The following is an 18,265-nucleotide window of genomic DNA, read 5'->3' on the forward strand; positions in this document are numbered from 1 at the left end:
TCAGGAGGTCGGTGGTTCGAATACCCGTGACGGGGTGAGCTCTCATTGCTCAGTCCCTGCTCCTGCCAACCTAGCAGTTTGAAAGCACGTCAAAGTGCAAGTAGATAAATAGGTACCGCTCCAGTGGGAAGGTAAACAGTGTTTTTGTGCGCTGCTCTGGTTCGCCAGAAGCGGCTTTGTCATGCAGGCCACATGACCCAGAAGCTGTATGCCGACTCCCTCAGCCAGTAAAGTGAGATGAGAGCCGCAACCGCAGAGTTGTCCGCGACTGGACCTAATGGTCAGGGGTCCCTTTACCTTTAATAACAACTCAAAAGCTCTACCCCAGCATACTATGTCAAGTTATTTTGATAGCTATGGAATCATAGAACTGTAGAGTTGAAAGGGACCCCAAGGAGCATCTAATTCAACCCCCTGTAATGCAAGAATCTCAACATGCTGGTTCATAGTTACTCAGTTGTAATTTTACAGTTATACACACAGCTCATCCCAATTTATGGTTTGTGGTGTGCAAAAGGTAACTGACTCTGCCCCCCCCAAAATATTTGCATCAAGCTCCACCCCTTCCAGCCAACCATCTGCAGTTCAATCCAGATAAGACTGAGGGATTGACAAATCTGTCAACTCTGGTTCTCTAAGCATCTCTTTTTACCACTTTTAAATTCAGTTCACCTTTCTGCAAGAATTTTCAATTTAAAAAAAGATTCAAATAAAAATTTATCATCATTTTTGTGCAAATCTTTCCTAAAGATTTGCACAAAATAAAACTATGTGGCCAGACTTGAAATTAGGTATAAAGTTTCAGTCGTGAAAAAGAGAGAGGTTATTTTAGAGACGGAAAAAAGAGGGCCAAAATTATCAGGGGAGGGGGAGGAGCTGCAGAACATTCCCTATAGAAAAGTTTTAAACGTTTGGGGCTTTCATTTATTTATTTGGCTGTGGATTTAAAATATTTATAGCCTGCTCATATGCACAGGGGGAAAAATCATTATATCCAATGTTAGTTCTACTTAAGAGCAGACCCACTGAAATGGGTGGGCATGACTAACTTAGATACATTACTTTCAATGGGTCTATTATGAATATAACTTGGTTGGAGGCAACCTGAAGTGTCATAAGGAAGAACACGATAGAAGTGCATATAGTTATACATTGCATGAAGAAAGATGTTCCTCCCTGCCCTCCTTCTTACATAATACTAGAACTCAAGGTCATCCAATGAAACTGACTGGCAGAGAATTCAGGACAAACAAAAGAAAGGACTTCTTCACACAGCATGTGATTAATTGATGAAATGGTCTGCAAAAAGATGCAGAGATGTTCACTTAGCTTGGACAGCTTTAAATAAAAGGTTTCAGCAATTTCAGAGGAGGGAGATCACATGAACAGGTTGCTAGCCATGATAACTATATGAATCAGAATGCCTCTGAATACTAGGTTGCTGCGATCAATAGAAGGGCCCTGTCTGCACTATAAAGGAGTATCATATCACTTTAAATAGTCATGGTTTCCCCCACAGAATCCAGGAAATGCGGTTTGTAAAGGGTGCTGAGAGCTGTTAGGAGACCCCCTATTCCCAGTCTCTTGGGAAGAGGGACTGAGTGTTAAACCACTCAGTTCCCAAACTGCATTTCTTTGGGTCTCCAAACAACTTCAACAAATAATGCATATAAGTATATACAGTGGAACCTCGGTTTATGAACACCTCGGTTTATGAATTTTCGGTTTATGAACACTGCGGACCCATCTGGAACGGATTAATTCATTTTCCATTACTTTCAATGGGAAAGTTCGCTTCAGTTTATGAACGCTTCAGTTTATGAACAGACTTCCGGAACCAATTACACCCGTGCTTCAGTTTATGAACGCTTCAGTTTAAGTACTCCGCGGACCCGTCTGGAACGGATTAATCCACTTTCCATTACTTTCAATGGGAAAGTTCGCTTCAGTTTATGAACGCTTCAGTTTATGAACAGACTTCCGGAACCAATTGTGTTCATAAACCGAGGTACCACTGTATGTATCAACTGAGAGCTCTAATGGTATGGTAAAGGTACAGTTTATATAACCTTCTATTAAAAGGTGTGGGCACAGAGTGCTATGCTGGTGTGGGCAGTTAATCAGGACAGACAAGAGATTCAGATGATGCAAACTGTTTATGAACGCCTGGGGCTATACTGCTCAGATTCTACACTACGTATGTGTCTAGGAAGGCTGGCTAGGAACACACTAGAGGCAAAAGTATACTCTGTGGCTAGGTGTGCCTTTGATCAAGTTTGGATGGTTTGCCTGCTACGTCCATTCCCGGACAGGAATAACCTGACCATTGCAGTCCATGAGTTGGTAACCTTGAGGCTGGATTACTGCAATGGGCTTTATGTGGGGCTGCCCTTGGGCCTGGTTTGGAAGCTCCAGCTGGTGCAGAAGGCGGCAGCCAGACTGCTGGAGGGGACACCTGGCTGAGAACATGGGACACCATCGTGAAAACAGCTGCACTGGCTGCCCATCGACTCCTGAGCCAGGTTCAAGGGCCTTCTGTTAATTTACAAAGCCCTGAACCCCAGGGACTGCCCAAACCCTTATGTCCCAGCTCAATTGCTGAAGGACTGTTGTTGTCACTGAGTTGGTGGGGCTTATTTGACATCAACACAAAACAAGAGTCTTTAGTGTCATCAGCCCAGATTTAGCAGGCAACTTGTTTCAACCTGTGGAAAACTTTTCTGCAATGCCAAGTTTACACAGGCAATTAAGAATACATCTTTCCATAACAGTTGATGGCCTCTCATTTTAATTTGTGTGTGCATAATTTATTTTATTGAATTTATATACTGCCCATCTGAAAACTGCAGGGCAGTTTACAGCATAAAAATACAAAAAGAGAACGCAAAATACATCAAGCCAAACATGCAAAAAATGAGTAAGCCCCACCACAAAGACATTTAAAAGGCCATATATTCTTTAAGCAGCCAAAGAACTGGTTATAGAAAAATGTTTTTGCCCAGCGCCTAAAGATATGTAATGATGGCACCAGGCAAACCTCGCTAGTAAGAGCATTCCACAAATGGGAAGCCACCTTCAATTTTTGATATATAAATATTTTTGTAATTACTGTACATATGAACTGACCTGGACCCTGCAATCTTAATCTTAGGCCCTTCTTCATGTGCCCCCTCCATGAGAAGCCTGGAGGGTGGCAACACGAGAACAGCCTTTTGTGTGGTGGCTCCCAGGTTGTGACATGCTGTCCCTGGCCTAGAGAGGCTTGCCTGGTGCCTTCATTATATATATTTCGATGCAAGGTGAAAAAATATTTCTCTATAACCAGGCCTTTGGCTGATTGAACATTCTATGGCTTTTTAAATATGTTTGTCGGTTGGGGGTTATTGGTTTGTTCTTGTTTTATTATGTATTTTGTGTTCTATTTTTTTTTTAATGTTGTGAACCACCCTGTGATCTTTGGATGAGGGATAGTATGCAAATTTAATTACAACAACAACAACAACAACAACAATTAAGTAGTAAGTGACCTTTGGAGGATTTGTGAGGCAATGTTCTGGTTCAGATTCAAGGCTTCATAAACCTCAAAGCAACAAATGTTGGGGCTGAGTGGCTTCTACGGAAATATCCTGACTCAGATTAAGCAGACCTTGGTTTAACTCTCCTGTTTTTTTAATTGACGTGAAGTCAGATCACCCAAGTTCAGATGAAACAAAGTTTTCCTGAGAATTTACTTCTGAGATTGCTTTACTTCATGTGCGCCCACTAGACTGCTTTGATTTGCAGAACCAGCACTGTTACAGGTTATCCATAATATTTGTTCTGCGTTTATAAGAAACTGACATTTCAGCGTGGCAGCCCCCACAATTTGGAACTCCCTGACTACTGACATCAGGTAGGAGCATTTGTTGTACTCTTCTTGGCACCTGCTCAAAAGATTTTTGTTTTTGATGAGCCCACCCAGAGATGTAGAATGTTGATGTGTGTTTTAATCTGTTTTTAGTTTTAAATAGTTGTTTTTGACTGTTTTTACTAATAATGTCATTGTTTTATTCTTTCTGTAAACCGCCTTGTGTTGTTGTTGTTTTTTAAAATATACAATCAAGCAGTATATAAATCTTACGAAATAAATAAATAAATTTGTAAAATAAAATAAAATAGCGTCAACTAGCTATTTCATGCTGATGCTGGCCCCTGAGAGGAGGCAGGAAGAGGCTTGGGCGGGCGTGGGGGGGGAGGGGAGGGGGTTCTGTCAGCCCTGATGCCCATTTGTGTGAACGATCTTCTGAAGCGGCCCGGTATAAAGACAGACATAATATTTTGAGTGCGGCAGATGCTGTCTGAAAGCAATCTCATTGCATTTCAATACAAAATGCACCTTCCCCCACCCCTTCTGTCCAGTGCAAGATGTGGAAAACCAATTTTGCAGCCTATCACTGCAGTTCAGCTAGAACTGTGGGAAAGCTGGGACTATCGAAAGAGGCAACAGGCTAGCACTAACACCAACCTTCCCAAACGCCAGAGCAGCCCCGCAAAGGCTTTTAAAGCACCGGATACATATGTATGTATATTGTAATGGTGAAGGTTACAGGCACAGAAAATTACGGATATTGCCAATTTAATTATCACACAAGGTAGATATCCCCTCAAAACATGACGGAAAGTAGAGACTAGAGTCTCACTTGATAGTCTGTGCTCATATATTTCTATATCTATATATAGAAGGCAAGCTGCAAAACCAGGATCACACCATGGACCCACTGTGACCACTGTCAAAATATTATGCCTTTCTTTGCCAACTGGGGCAGGGAGCTGGGACCTTCAAACTCCAGAATGGCATGAGGGGGGGGGCATTCTCGTTAAGTTGACTGGCTCCAGAAGTGCCTAACGAGAAGGAAAACGGCACTGCTCCTAATCCATTAGGCAAGAGGGCAACTTAATTATTCGGCTAAGCAGATGCTGTAACTGTTCCCACTACCCACGTGAGAAGAGAAAAGTTTGACCCCCAGGAAACAGATAAAAGTCACCCGGAAAACAAGATGAAACAAAAAAAAAGTGAACAAAAGAGGTGGGTAATGTGAAAGAAGGTGCTCTGGGGGGGGGGCTTGTTGGGGGAGGGGGGAAAGCAGAACACCATTCATCGCGGCTAACGACTTGTTCATTATGAGTGATGATGGATAAAGACTTCTCACGCTGAGATGAAATCAAGATTTATATGCATTGTTTCCTCTCTCAACTTGTGGGAAGATCATCATCATCTAATTCTATCTCTGCGGCCAGCGATGGGCATCCGGAGAGCCGGTTATCAAACGGCGCAGTCAGCTGGCAAAAGCCGGGACGTGCGGCTGGCACATCTGGACCGCGGCGCCAACAGCCGAGGGTGAACGATGACGTCTGGCGTGGGGCCAAATTGCTTGCAGACGCTAGCAGGTTCTCATCTACAACTGTACCCTACCAGCACCGCCGTTCTCGTTCTCTCTCTCTCTCTTTTTTTTACGAGAATCAGATTTTCATTGCTTCATTCAATTGCTCTACACTGCCATTTTTTACAGCTCTTATCGTTCCCCTGGAATATGGCCTTGAGACAGCTCATCCGTGTCCTTCGCTGTGTTATCTCTTCTAACTTTTATTAAAACTTCAGCTTTCATCTGAAGATAGCTAATTAAATCCGTGACAGATTATAGACTCGTTTGAAGAAGGGGGGGGGGAGAGAGAGAAAGAGAAATGGTGCTCAACTACTTTTTCTAAACAGAATGCTGGGCGGGGAATTATGTTCTCTTTCCAATGCAGTTAAAACTAAAAGGGGGGGCGAAGGGGGGCAAGGGAAGAATAAGGAGTGTTTCATTCATTTAACCAAGACAAGATGCTTATCTCCTACCAAGTCTATAGATAGGTTTATATTAAAGTTCTTTGTGGCGTGACAAGACCCTGTGCCATTTCTCACCATAATTATTTCTTGATGTTGAGAAAGATTCTCTCAGTGTTAGGGCTGTAAGGGCATGCCTGCTAACACTGGACGGAAAAGCACAGGCCTGCAGGCACCAACCTGGTTGCTCCACAATTTAAAATTGGGAGACTCTAAGCTTCTGTGTACTTTTAAACACTAAGGACATCTAAGGAAGTTTTTTGCAAAGAAGAATACTTTTAAAACTCTAAAGTTGGGGAGTATAGGAAACTGCCTTAGATAGTGTTAGACCACTGTTCCATCTAGCTCAGTATTGTCTACACACTGACTATAGGGACACGGGTGGCGCTGTGGTCTAAACCACTGAGACTCCTAGGCTTGCCGATTGGAAGGTTGGCGGTTTGAATCCCTGTGACGGGGTGAGCTCCCATTGTTCTGTCCCATCTCCTGCCAACCTAGCAGTTCGAAAACACACCAGAGCAAGTAGATAAATAGGTACTGCTGCAGCGGGAAAGTAAACGGTGTTTCCGTGCACTCTGGCTTCCATCACGGTGTCCCGTTGCACCAGAAGCAGTTTAGTCCTGCTGGTCACATGACCCAGAAAGCTGTCTGTGGACAAACGCTGGCTCCCTCGGCCTGAAAGCAAGATGAGCGCTGCACCCCATAATCACCTTTAACTGCACTTTACCATCCAGGGGTCCTTTACCTTTTTACCTACACTGACTTTCCAGGATTTCAGACAGGGTGTCTCCCGCAGCTCTACCTGGAGATGCTGGGGATTGAATCTAGGACTTTCTGGACATGAATGTAGCTTTGCATCACAAGGAAGCTTTAAAGCAAAACCACAAACCACCAGCAGCTTTCATAGCCCAATCCTATGCTTATTTATACAGGAGTCTGTACTCCCTTGCCTCCCTTACCTTTCCAACATGGCAAGGTGGAAAATTATCTGGCCCATCCACTAGACAGAAAAGGAGCAGCTGCCCCAACATTTTTCATCCTCCATTCCTTTTTGCTTTTGAATTAAGACTGTGAGTCTACAGGCAGGGACTGTACTATTATTTTAATATATGTACAGTGCTCAGAAAATGTAAGGTGCTCTGTAAACAGTAACAGTAGTAAGAATAAAAATAAGAATAAGAATATTGAAGCACTTGGAGTAGTAACAATAACAACAATAATAACAACAATAACTACAACAATAAGTCAGCCCAAGTTCAGCAGCTACAAAGGATTATAGCTTTACAGAGGAACACAGGGAGCTGCTTTATCTGGAGTCATACCATTGGTCCATTTAACTTACTATTGTCTAAACTGACTGGCAGTGGCTGTCCAGGCTTTGGGGCAGGTGACATTCTCAGCCTGGTTTGGAGATACTGGGGGTAGAACTTGGAACTAGTTGCATGCAAGGCTGATGCTCTGCCACTGAGCTATGGCCCCTTACCCAAGTAGGTGCCCAAAGGACCACAGCCTTCAGTTTCCCAGTGAATTGCATCTGAGGGGTGGGAAATCAGTGTGAAAAATGGAAGATAGTGATATGTAAAAACCCAGGTGCTTTGACTCACATGGCACGTTTGTTCAATTTACGAAAGTCAGAAATAAAATATGGTTCCTAGCACTGCTTATGAGAACACCTGAAGTCATGTGACTGTAAACCCCTTTATTCGGAATGAGTTGTAGGCTCCAGCAGCACTTCCCCCCCCCCCACGTGCATCTTTAAGAAACATGAAACATGCACAAACACTTCAGTCTTCCTAAACGCTCAAATGGCTGAACATAATTCCCTCGCATGCCATCATCATGTGGCTCTACTAGTTTTGAGAGTCAAATTCACGTTAGACTCATCTGACACCACAGAGACTTTCTGGGATGCTTTGGATGCAATGCTAAATTATGGTTTATTGCTACTTAGACTAGCCTCAGTGAAGCATTGGGGTCTCACACTCTCCCTCTCCTGTGGGCTCTGGAAAAGGAAGTCTGCCAAGCTTACATTCACTTTCAAGAATCTTGGCTCGGCGTTATGTGCAAACTCGGAATCCTCCATTACAACAAATGTTAGTTAAAAGAAGGCAGCTTTGGAAATGGTTCAGAAAAGGGCAACCAAAATGATCAAGGAGTCAAGGCAGGAGTCAGCAGCAAGTCAGCAATAATTCACACAGTGTCAGGGAAGGAAACAGCTCAGGCTTAGTGATTACAGCAACTCTTCTAAGTAGGCCTTGCTTCAATGAGGCAGTTGCAAGGACTGAAGATTCCCACCACTGTCTAAAGCTCCCCTCCAGGGTCTTTCCCAAGCAAATTGCATCTGCACACAACCAATCTCTGCTCTTTTCATTTCTCTGCATGTTCTAGGACACTGTTTCCCAACCTTGGGTCTCCAGCTGTTTTTGGACTACAACTCCCATCATACTTAGCGAGCAAGACCAGTGGTAAGGGATGATGGGAACTGTAGTCCAAAAACAGCTAGAGACCAAAAGTTGGGAAACACTGTTCTAGGAGACCAGGGGGGAAGAGAGTTGGTTGCAGCTGGGGGGGGGACCTCCCTGGATTCTTCAGCAGCCTGCCTTCACTCTAGCTTTTTGCCCCCACCCCTCACCAGCCTCTGCTTCTGACTCTGATTCTGGACTATCTGCCCCAGCTTCTTCCTGCTCATTGAACCCTGTTGCCTCTTCCACCACCTCCTCCTCTGAAGCCGCTCCCTCTTCTCCCTCTGAACACACATAATCATCCCACCACCACTCCCCTGTCTCTGAGCCTTCTTCCCCTGGGGGTTCCCTTGGGGGTTCCCCACCTGATGCCTCCTCCCACCAGTCCTCTGCATCCAGCCAGTCCATGACACAAGGGGTGGAGTGACTCCTCTATGAAAACAGGCTGCAGCCACTGGCATGATCCAGCAGGCTCTTCCTTATTTAACACAGGACTTGTCATAAGCCAAGTTTTTTTGAAACCAGGAATAAACTTGGAGGGGAGGGCAAGGAGGGCGAGTTGGGCACTTCATTTGGCCTCGCTGAAGCTCATCCACATAGTATCAAACCATAGTTTAGTGTCAGGTGAGCACTGAGCTGCTGAATGCTCCCACTTTAAAGATGCAAAGAGGAGGAAAGCAGCACTTCGGCCAGCCTTCAGGTCCAGTGATATTAATGCAACACGCTTGCAAACGATTTTCATGAGATTTGGTGTACACGCCATTTGGAAAGACAATGGCATATTTGACAGCACTGGAATGCACCTATTTCGCTGTTATTAAGTACTACTGCATTGGGAAGAGACATATCTATAGATTTACAGTTTCAATTCATATCTTTCTCTGACACTAATTTAAAAAAGTGTACATAAACCGTGAGAAGTGAAGGCTCGTTCACATTCCCAGCTTGTTGCAGTCAGAGAATGCTGGCCTGCGGTCTTTACTCCGACAAGGCCGTTTACTACAAAGTGGGTGATAATAATCACAAGACCAGGAACCGGGGCTTTGCTATGGATATATTGGGCCATCTCATCGCAGTTGGCGTTTCCCAGTGTGAAATATGGCGGAGGGTCTTCTGATCTGTGTACAACAAAAACAGCTGGGAATAGAGTCTAAAATGCCTTTGTTACCTTTGTCGTACTTGTTGGGAAAAGCAAGTTAGAACTTTTCCACAAAGGAAAGCAGGAAGCAGGCTTCTAAGGAAAAGGTATTAAAGATGCCAGCAACAAACCATCCTACTTCCAAAATGAGCATAATGAGAGCCTCACCTGAGCCTCGCTGGGATCCTTTTCTCCGCTTCAAAGCCTTTTGCAAGATGTCCTTCATGGTGACCTTCATGCTGTCTACCTGGATAAGCGAGAATCCATGTGCAGCATTTCTGCAAGACATAGAAAGGGAGAGTGTGACACACATGCACTTATGCACCCACCCACACACCCACACACACCCTCACCCACATGTTATTATCTGGCCTATCTTTTGGAAGATTTGAACAAACTATTAACAGAGACCCTGGCTAGATTTCTCTTTCTGGCTGCAAAAAAACTGAAAAAGGAAATCTCCTCCAATTAAAACATCCTGTCCCAATGCTGTTCTCATGTATTACAATCTTTAATCTGGTTATGTTACGTTATTTATTTTTAACTCATTCTCAATTTCCTTATTTTATGGTACTATGTAGTATATCTTATTTTATATCATTTATGCATTACAGCCCACTTTAATGTATTCTGTATGTTAAGATAACTCACTTGTATGGTTGTTGGTTTTATTTTGTTTGGGTCCATGATCACATAATAAAGGATCTGTATCTGTGTCACGTTAGTGCAAAATAGTCACCAGAGGGCAGCTTGCATCAGGAAAAGTCTTAGGACTGTTATCCAGCATTTTAAGGCCAGAGGAGGAGAGGAAGAACAATATACTGAAGGCAAGACAAAACCATGTAGATCAACACCTTCAATTGGACCAGCAAACAATGCAGCTCTTAGAGCGGAGGTTTCACAGAGTTCCCTGAAGCTGATGAGGAGTCTGATTTCACACCAGATCCAAATTCTAGGAGGTCTTTAAAAGTAGCCCCAAGCTGGGCTCTAAATAGAAGGGTCAATGGGTGCACACAGAGCTCAAATGAAGAACGCAGCACTTCTTGAGTTGCAATGCAATTAGAAAACATGATCCAATTGCATTTCACTTCAGCATGGACTGAGAAATATTGCTTCATTACTGAGTTGCCACAAATATGATGCCCTGTGGTTGCAGTGAGAAATATTTACTGAGACAAAATCCTGAAATTATCTGTGCGCCCCCATATGGGAGCAGGACACAGATAATTAGGGGGTGTTGCTGAAGCCTGCAATGCCCATGTTTGGATTTGCAGCCAAATCTCAACTTATGTAGGAGTTATGTTCTGGGGATAGAGCATAAAGCCAAAATCGCATATAGTCAAAACATTCTCCCATCACCTCTGAACAATCTCACCAGGTGAGTGTAATGTTGGGTGGGACTGCCCCCCTCCTGACCCAACAAGTTAAGCTGAATTTGTACAAGCTAAATGCACGTAAGTTGCAAATCGACTTAGTATGCGCTTCGTTGGTATGTTAATTTTCATCATCAAACTGAGGTAAGCATGAGTCCTTTGGCTTTGACTATAGTCTAATCTGCAGAATAACTCCATCCACCCACCTTCTCATTTACCTCTCTGGAAGTGACAGAAGGAGATCCTGCTGGGAGATTTCCCTCTCTGCTATGGCTATGCCTTTTACGACAGACTCTAAGAAATGTGGTTCCTGGGAAAAGCTGGATTTCCCGGGGCCCCTGGTGCCTGGGATGATGGCATGATGGAGTTGCAACAGGTGAGGCCTCCTTAGGGGGTTCGATATCACAGTCCCATGATGGAGCCCAAACTGTGGGGAATTGCAGTCAAATGTAACTATGCATGAGTGCTAGTTAGTGCATGAAGGGGTTAGGAGCAAAGAGTTCTGTTCCTAGACTCATCTAGGTCATGCCCTCTCACCTCCATGAGTGAGGAAGTAAAGCTTCTTCTATTTCCTTTTCTCACTTCCCCTTCCAAGCATGTAACTGACCAGGATGGGTGTGTCTGAACTTGCTCCAAGTTCAGGCCAAAGGTCTAAAACTATATTGTGTATTTTGCATACACGAGTAATCAACCTGTGATCTCCTTGCCGTTGAATGGAACAGTGCATAAATCAGTCCTTTGGATTCAGTAAGTAAAATTTTAAACTTACTTAAGAGTGGTGGTCTGTTCAATGCTATAGGATTGGGGAGGGCAAGAGCTTTAAAATAGATCAAATGGGTTATGCAAAAGGGTTTAATGGCATACATTTCATGCTATACTGCTGCTTAACTGATAGTGTTTTAAACTCTGCTGGGGGCTTTCTCCCACTAGAGAGTATGCAAAGTCCCACATTTTGAATCTAGGCACCCAGTCAATTCTTTTGTTAATTACCCAGACATGGATCAAATCTATTCACCTCTACACAACTTGGGTATAGAATACACCTTTAACAAAATCTATTTTAGACCGCTTTGTGCACCCAACAAAGACTCCTATCCCACAAAAGCTCAGGAGGCAATAAAAGTATTTGTCTTTAAGGTACCCCATGATGCTGTTGTTTTTGCTGCAACAGATTATGCCAACACATCTGGAGTTTGTCCCCAGCACCTGTCGGTGGGGGATCCAGGTGCAGCTTTGGACCCAGAAGCTCTGCAGAGAAAAATGAGATCACTCTGGCAAGATGTACGAGACTGTCCCAGAAGCAACTTTCAGAGGCTTATTCTTGCTAATTTCTGCTATTTATTTTATAGTGTGTGGTTTTTTCTTTTTAGAAACAGGGTAATTGCTTATTAGTATTGCATTAAAAAATATAAAAATAAAAATGAACAACTACCCTATTAGACCTTCTAAGATCATCAGCAGATAAGCAGGACAGAAATAATAAATTTCTTATTATCTGGTATTAGCTTCAAACATTTTACCAGTGCCTAACACCTTACTGGACAGGAAGACAAGTAGATGCACAGTTCTGACCCAACAATAATAGAGAATACGGTCCAAAGACATGCTACTTTTATTTTTTAAAAAAATATTTATTAATGCCTTTCAAACTGGTTTGGGGAAAATCTGGAATATTTTAGGAGTTTATCTTGAGGATTCCTCAATGAGTAGATTATTGTGTACAGATATAATTCAGTGGTAGAACAGATGCTCTGCATGCAAAAGGTCCCAGGTACAGTTCCCGGCATCTCCAGGGTGGGCTAGGAAAGATTCCTGTCTGAAACCCTGAAAAGCCACTGCTAGTCAATATAGACAATACTGAGCTAGATAGGCCCATGGTCTGACTTGGTTTAAGACAGCTTCCTGTGTTCTTATTTAAATCAGCCCTTTATCAGGACTAGAATATTACTTCTTTTTTACAGGAAATGCCGTAGCTCAGTGGTACACCATTCGCTCTGCATGAAAAAAGGTATGTTCCCTGAAATCCAGAGGCAGGGTTGGGAAAGGCTTATTGACTGAAACCCTGGAGAGCTGCTGCCAGTCAGTGAAGAGAGTATTGAATTAGATAGATCAGGGGGGGCCAACTCCCAAGAGACTGCAATCTACTTACAGAGTTAAAAACTGGCAGTGATCTACCCCCTTTTGTGGGGTTCAGGTCAAAGTTGTTGAGCTATTTAGGGAGGGGGAAAGCCCCATTTTTTGGGGTGCAGGGCAAAAAAGTGAGCTTTTTTAAGGGGAAGCAAAGTTGTTGAGCTCCTTTGGGGGGAGCCAGTGATCTACCACAGACATCCAGTGATCTACTGGTAGATCAGGATCTTCCTGTTGGACGTGCCTGAGATAGATCAATTGTCTCACTTGTTATTACCCTGCATTCATAGGCATTCTCCTGTGATCTTAGATCAGTACTGGAAAACAACCTTCACTGGATCTTTGAAATGCTCTTGGGCCTGAGCTATAGGCAGGCAGCATTAGGAGTCAGAACATGCCAGAGCCAGGAAAGGCAAGAGCTGTCCAGGCAAAGTTCCAGCCTGAACAGTAAGCCTTTGCAAGCCCTTCCTGTTGAGAAGACAGGCTGGATGGGCGAAGCCACTCCACCAGCTCAGAGGTCTTCACTGCCCAGTGAGACTCTCCAACCGGTAGCCCTGGTGACTCCCCTCATGGGGCAGCTCTGAACCCAGCTGAGGCATTCTGGGTTCTCAGAAGGGAGTAACATATAAACCCGCTCCCATATTTTATTTCTCTTTATTTCTGATCTAATGAATCCAAAGTTGTTCTAACACTTAACAATCACTTGGGGACTTCAAGCTGAAGAACAAGAAGTGCCTATGTAGACGATTAGAAGTTCATCCTTCCACAATGGTTTATTGAAGCTTCTTTTTCACCTTTTTGAATTGTTTTTAACTTCTTCACACTTTTATTGCATGGTTTTTATTTTCTTTAATGCTGTGATCCACTTTGATATATTTTTTTAGGATTTGGTGGTATATAAATATTTTTATAAAAAAATAAGGAGGGGGGGATTCGGCTAAAATGCATATTTAAATATTATTAAGTTTCAATCCTATGCACATTTACGTGGGAGTCAATTCCACTGAGCAAAGCAGGCCTTATTTCCAGTAAAGAGACAACAGATTGTAATATAAACTTATTTAATCAATTAAATTTGTAATTCAAAGCCACAAAGTATTTAAATGCAAAAGGCTTTTGGCTGTTTTGCACTCATTCATGATGGCCGCTTGGAAGACCCCTTAGGATACTCCCCCCCAAAAAAACCTCCATGTGTCTGGTGGCTTCATTCCACTGCACACCTAGCCACCCACCCACCCCAATTTAATAAAATTTGGTGCTTTTTTTACTTTGGATACATACTGAACAGGCCAAATCTTTCTCTGACATTTAAGACACCGGCAAAGTCTGAGAGCTCTGCCTACAGAACACATTGTGGTACTTATTGCAATGCTCAGCCAAACTCCAAAGTAAACATTAAGAAAATGAGTTGAAATGTGGAAGGAAAGCCAAGGTGAAAAGGGGTAAGAATGGGAGAGTTAAAATGAAAAATAGGCCGAAGTGGCCAGGGTGTTGTTCTTTAAGTACCACCCCTTGTTTTTTAAGCATCCACATGATGGCCATAATGGCCATCCACATGATGGCCATAATGGCCACTAACCTAATGGCTTTCAAAGAGCATTACACAAATTCCTAGAGAAGGCTATAGAATCATAGAATCATAGAGTTGGAAGAGACCACAAGGGCCATCCAGTCCAACCCCCTGCCAAGCAGGAAACACCATCAAAGCATTCCTGACAGATGACTGTCAAGCCTCTGCTTAAAGACCTCCAAAGGAGGAGACTCCACCACACTCCTTGGCAGCAAATTCCACTGCCGAACAGCTCTTACTGTCAGGAAGTTCTTCCTAATGTTTAGGTGGAATTTTCTTTCTTGTAGTTTGAAGCCGTTGCTCCGTGTCCGCTTCTCTGGAGCAGCAGAAAACAACCTTTCTCCCTCCTTTATATGACATCCTTTTATATATTTGAACATGGTTATCATATCACCCCTTAACCTTCTCTTCTCCAGGCTAAGGGGTGATATGATAACCATGTTCAAATATATGATAACCATGTTCAAATATATCAAATACCAGGTGTTAGAACCTGCAGAAGGGGAGTATTAGTATAATAATAATAATAATAATAATAATAATAATAATAATAATAATAATTTATTATTTATACCCCGCCCATCTGGCCGGGTTCCCCCAGCCACTCTGGGCGGCTTCCAACATTGTGCTTGTGGGCTTCCAACATTGGGGCATCTGGTTGGCCACTGTGAGAACAGGATGCTGTGCTAGAAGAACAACTGGCTTGATCTAGCCTGCACTTCTTACATTCTTATGTAGTTCCTGAAGAGCTGGGAGAAATTTATACAGTCATAAAGAGCACAAGAAGAACCCTGAGGAATCAGACCAAAGGTCCAGCAAATGTTAACTTTTGCACAAAACTTTTTAATATCTGTACCTGTTTTTAGCACGTTTGTTGCATTTTTTACATCTGCGCACATGAGGAGAGAGCCCTGCTGGATCAGACTAAAGGCACACCTGCTCCAGTATTCTGCTTGTAAGAGCCAGGAAAGGCAAATGAATGTTTTTGCCTGGCTGGAATGCATCTTTCAACTCCAATAAAGCCTCTTGCTTGTCTGGATGGAGGACAGAGAGGAGTGTGTAGAACTAGCCTACCGTACAAAGGTTAAGATCTACTTTCGTTTCTCCACCTGCTGGCCCCACCCCTCACAGACATTTGGTCCCCAGAAGGTCGCCCAAAAGGGAATGTGGCCCCTAGGCTGAGAGAGTTCTTATAGGACACTAATCTGAACTAGGAAGGTCCATACAACCATTCTGACTAATAGTCATCAACAGACCTCGCCTTCCATGGATGTGTCTAGAGCCCTATCTGCAATATACAATGCAGGATCATGCCACTTTAAACAGCCATAACCTGCTGCAAAGAATTCTGGGAGCTGTAGTTAAGGGTGCTGAGAATTGTCAGCAGGTCACTGTTCCCCACACAGCACTACAATTCCCAGAGTCCCCTAAGTTTGATTGTTAAAGAACTCTGGAAATGGTAGCGTTTTGTAGGGGAATGGGACGCGGGTGGCGCTGTGGTCTAAACCACAGAGCCTAGGGCTTGCCGATCAGAAGGTCGGCGGTTCGAATCCCTGCAATGGAGTGAGCTCCTGTTGCTCGGTCCTAGCTCCTGCCAACCTAGCCGTTCGAAAGCACATCAAAGTGCAAGTACATAAATAGGTATTGCTCTGGTGGGAAGGTAAACGGTGTTTCCGTGTGCTGCTCTGGTTCGCCAGAACCGGCTTAGTCAAGCTGGCCACATGACCCGGAAGCTGTACGCCGGCTCCCTCGGCCAGTAAAGCAAGATGAGCACCGCAACCCCACAGTCGTCCGCGACTGGACCCAATGGTCAGGGGTCCCTTTACCTTTACCTTTAGGGGTTTCTTAACAGTTCTCAATACCTGTAACCAACTACAGTTCCCAGCTTTCTTTAGGTGAAGAAGTCATGACCATTTAAAGTGGTATGGGGCTTTTCTCTCTCTTAAAGCTGTCTAAGCCTATATCTGCAACATCACAGCAACAGATTCTACACAAGAAAAGCAAGCAGTGAAGCTTTTCACTGTACTGAACCACTTCCAAGATTCTGGTAGTGAGGGAATTTTGTATTTGAATATTGGACCATCTAAACAAACAAGCAAACATACCTAGCATGCCAGTGAGAAGGGTTTATTTAGCTCAGCCATCTTCCTGACATGCTAGTTCCCCACCTCTACATGCACATAAGTACATGCATTCCTCTTCACTCCCCATAAACAGCCAGAAAGTGGTACAGTCCAGAAAAAAAGAGTTACAACTTTGACCCTGAACTGGCCCCAAATGATGATTCTTTGAGCTACCAGGGAAGCGAGTGGGGGGCGGCTCTATGAGGAGCCACAGGGAATAGTTATCCATGGCTAGCAACCATTGCCAGAAGCAGGATGCATCTGAATGGCAGTTGCTGGAAAGCATGAGAGGGTAGACAGTTCCTACCTGTGGGCTTCTGTGCAGAGAGGCACCTTCCCTGAACACTCCCTGCAAAAAATGATAAGAGCCCCATTTCTGAGAGTAAAAACACCACAGCCCCCTGCTAAAGCCTGCCTTAGCTCGAGTCTGCCTGTGCTCTGTGAGCAACATGGCCTGAAAGCTGTCAAGTTAATTGTTCTGAGCACTCCGTTACTGAATCATGGCTGAACCCCAGCCATCCTTTACCTCAGAACCTGGAGCCCATCCCAGAACCAATCTTTAAAAGTTTATTTTACTGATCAAAGTAAAATAAGAAAGACAAAAAAAGCGGGGAGGGAAGCACAGGCCAAGGAGTTGGGGGTTGGTGGAGGAGAGAAGAGGAGAGGAGAGGAGAGGAGAAAGGCCTGCATTTGACTATATTTAGTGGAACTATTTGAGTAAGTGAGGCCCTGGCAACGGCTGCAGAATATAACGTGCAGCCTGAAATTGTAAACGCCGGGATGTTTGTTCTGGAGCCTGGCCAGGCAGGGCCATGATGTCGGTCTTCCAAGAGCTGAGGGATGACAAGCTTTGGAAGGGCCCAGGGAGCAGCAAGGGAGGGAGGTGTTGTCGGAAGGAGGGGGACACACACACACAGCACCAGGACATCCAGTGCCTGCAGTGATTCCTGAAGATGTCCTGGGCAGAAACCAGAGCCCTTGCTTTTTCAGACGTACATGGAATGTTGGCATTGCCTCCTTCCTGTCTTCCTGGTGTGTTCTCTATACTCAGATATCTCATTTTCTCTACCCTTCTGGTTCACGTTTTCCTCATTATGCCATTAATCCTTACCTCTTTTGCTTGCTCTTTTCCATTTCCCCGTTATAACTGAGATTCTTTATCTCTTCCTAGATGTTGCACAATACAGTATTATCTTGTTGTTGGGGAAAAACCCCAAACTCTTTAAAATGGCACCTTTTCTCTTTCACCTTCTTTTGCCCCAGTCACCATCTTGAGATCACGCAGCCAACAGGAGTTCCTGTCTCTGTCAAGGGTAGCCAACTTGATCTAGTAGTACAAAGCATGAGATTTGAACCATTCTCTGCAGTTCCCTATACCTTAGAAACATTTTGCCTCTGTTATTGTGACTTGGTGATGGGCCTTCTGCTACAGAAGCCTACTGCTTCCACCACTAGCGGAAGTCATAGTGCAGCATAGCTACAATGCCAAGCACAGGAAGCTACACTTTAGCGGTAGAGCACCTGCTTTGCATGCAGAATGTTCCATGTTCAATTCCTGGTTTCTCCAGGAAGGGCTGGGAAAGGCTGCCGACTAAATCCCCAGAGAATC

At 44.0% G+C, this 18,265-nt stretch overlaps 1 protein-coding gene across 35 annotated transcripts in view; it reads right to left on the reverse strand.

Moving 5' to 3' along the window:
• The window catches only part of MAPKAP1 (MAPK associated protein 1), a 204,625-nt gene that overhangs the window by 83,899 nt on the left and 102,461 nt on the right, over positions 1 to 18,265 (reverse strand). For all 35 annotated transcript variants that reach the window (XR_015948704.1, XR_015948703.1, XR_015948710.1 and 32 more), the window contains one exon: positions 9,632 to 9,741. Coding sequence is in view for 27 of the 35 variants with exons in the window: in XM_088664904.1 (XP_088521030.1) it covers positions 9,632 to 9,741 (110 nt within the window). In the remaining 8 variants the exon portion in view is untranslated. The remainder of the gene's footprint in view (positions 1 to 9,631; positions 9,742 to 18,265) is intronic.

This window comes from Zootoca vivipara, chromosome Z2 (genome assembly GCF_965207765.1).
Source record: "Zootoca vivipara chromosome Z2, rZooViv2.hap1.1, whole genome shotgun sequence".
Classification (NCBI taxonomy): Eukaryota; Metazoa; Chordata; class Lepidosauria; order Squamata; family Lacertidae; genus Zootoca; species Zootoca vivipara.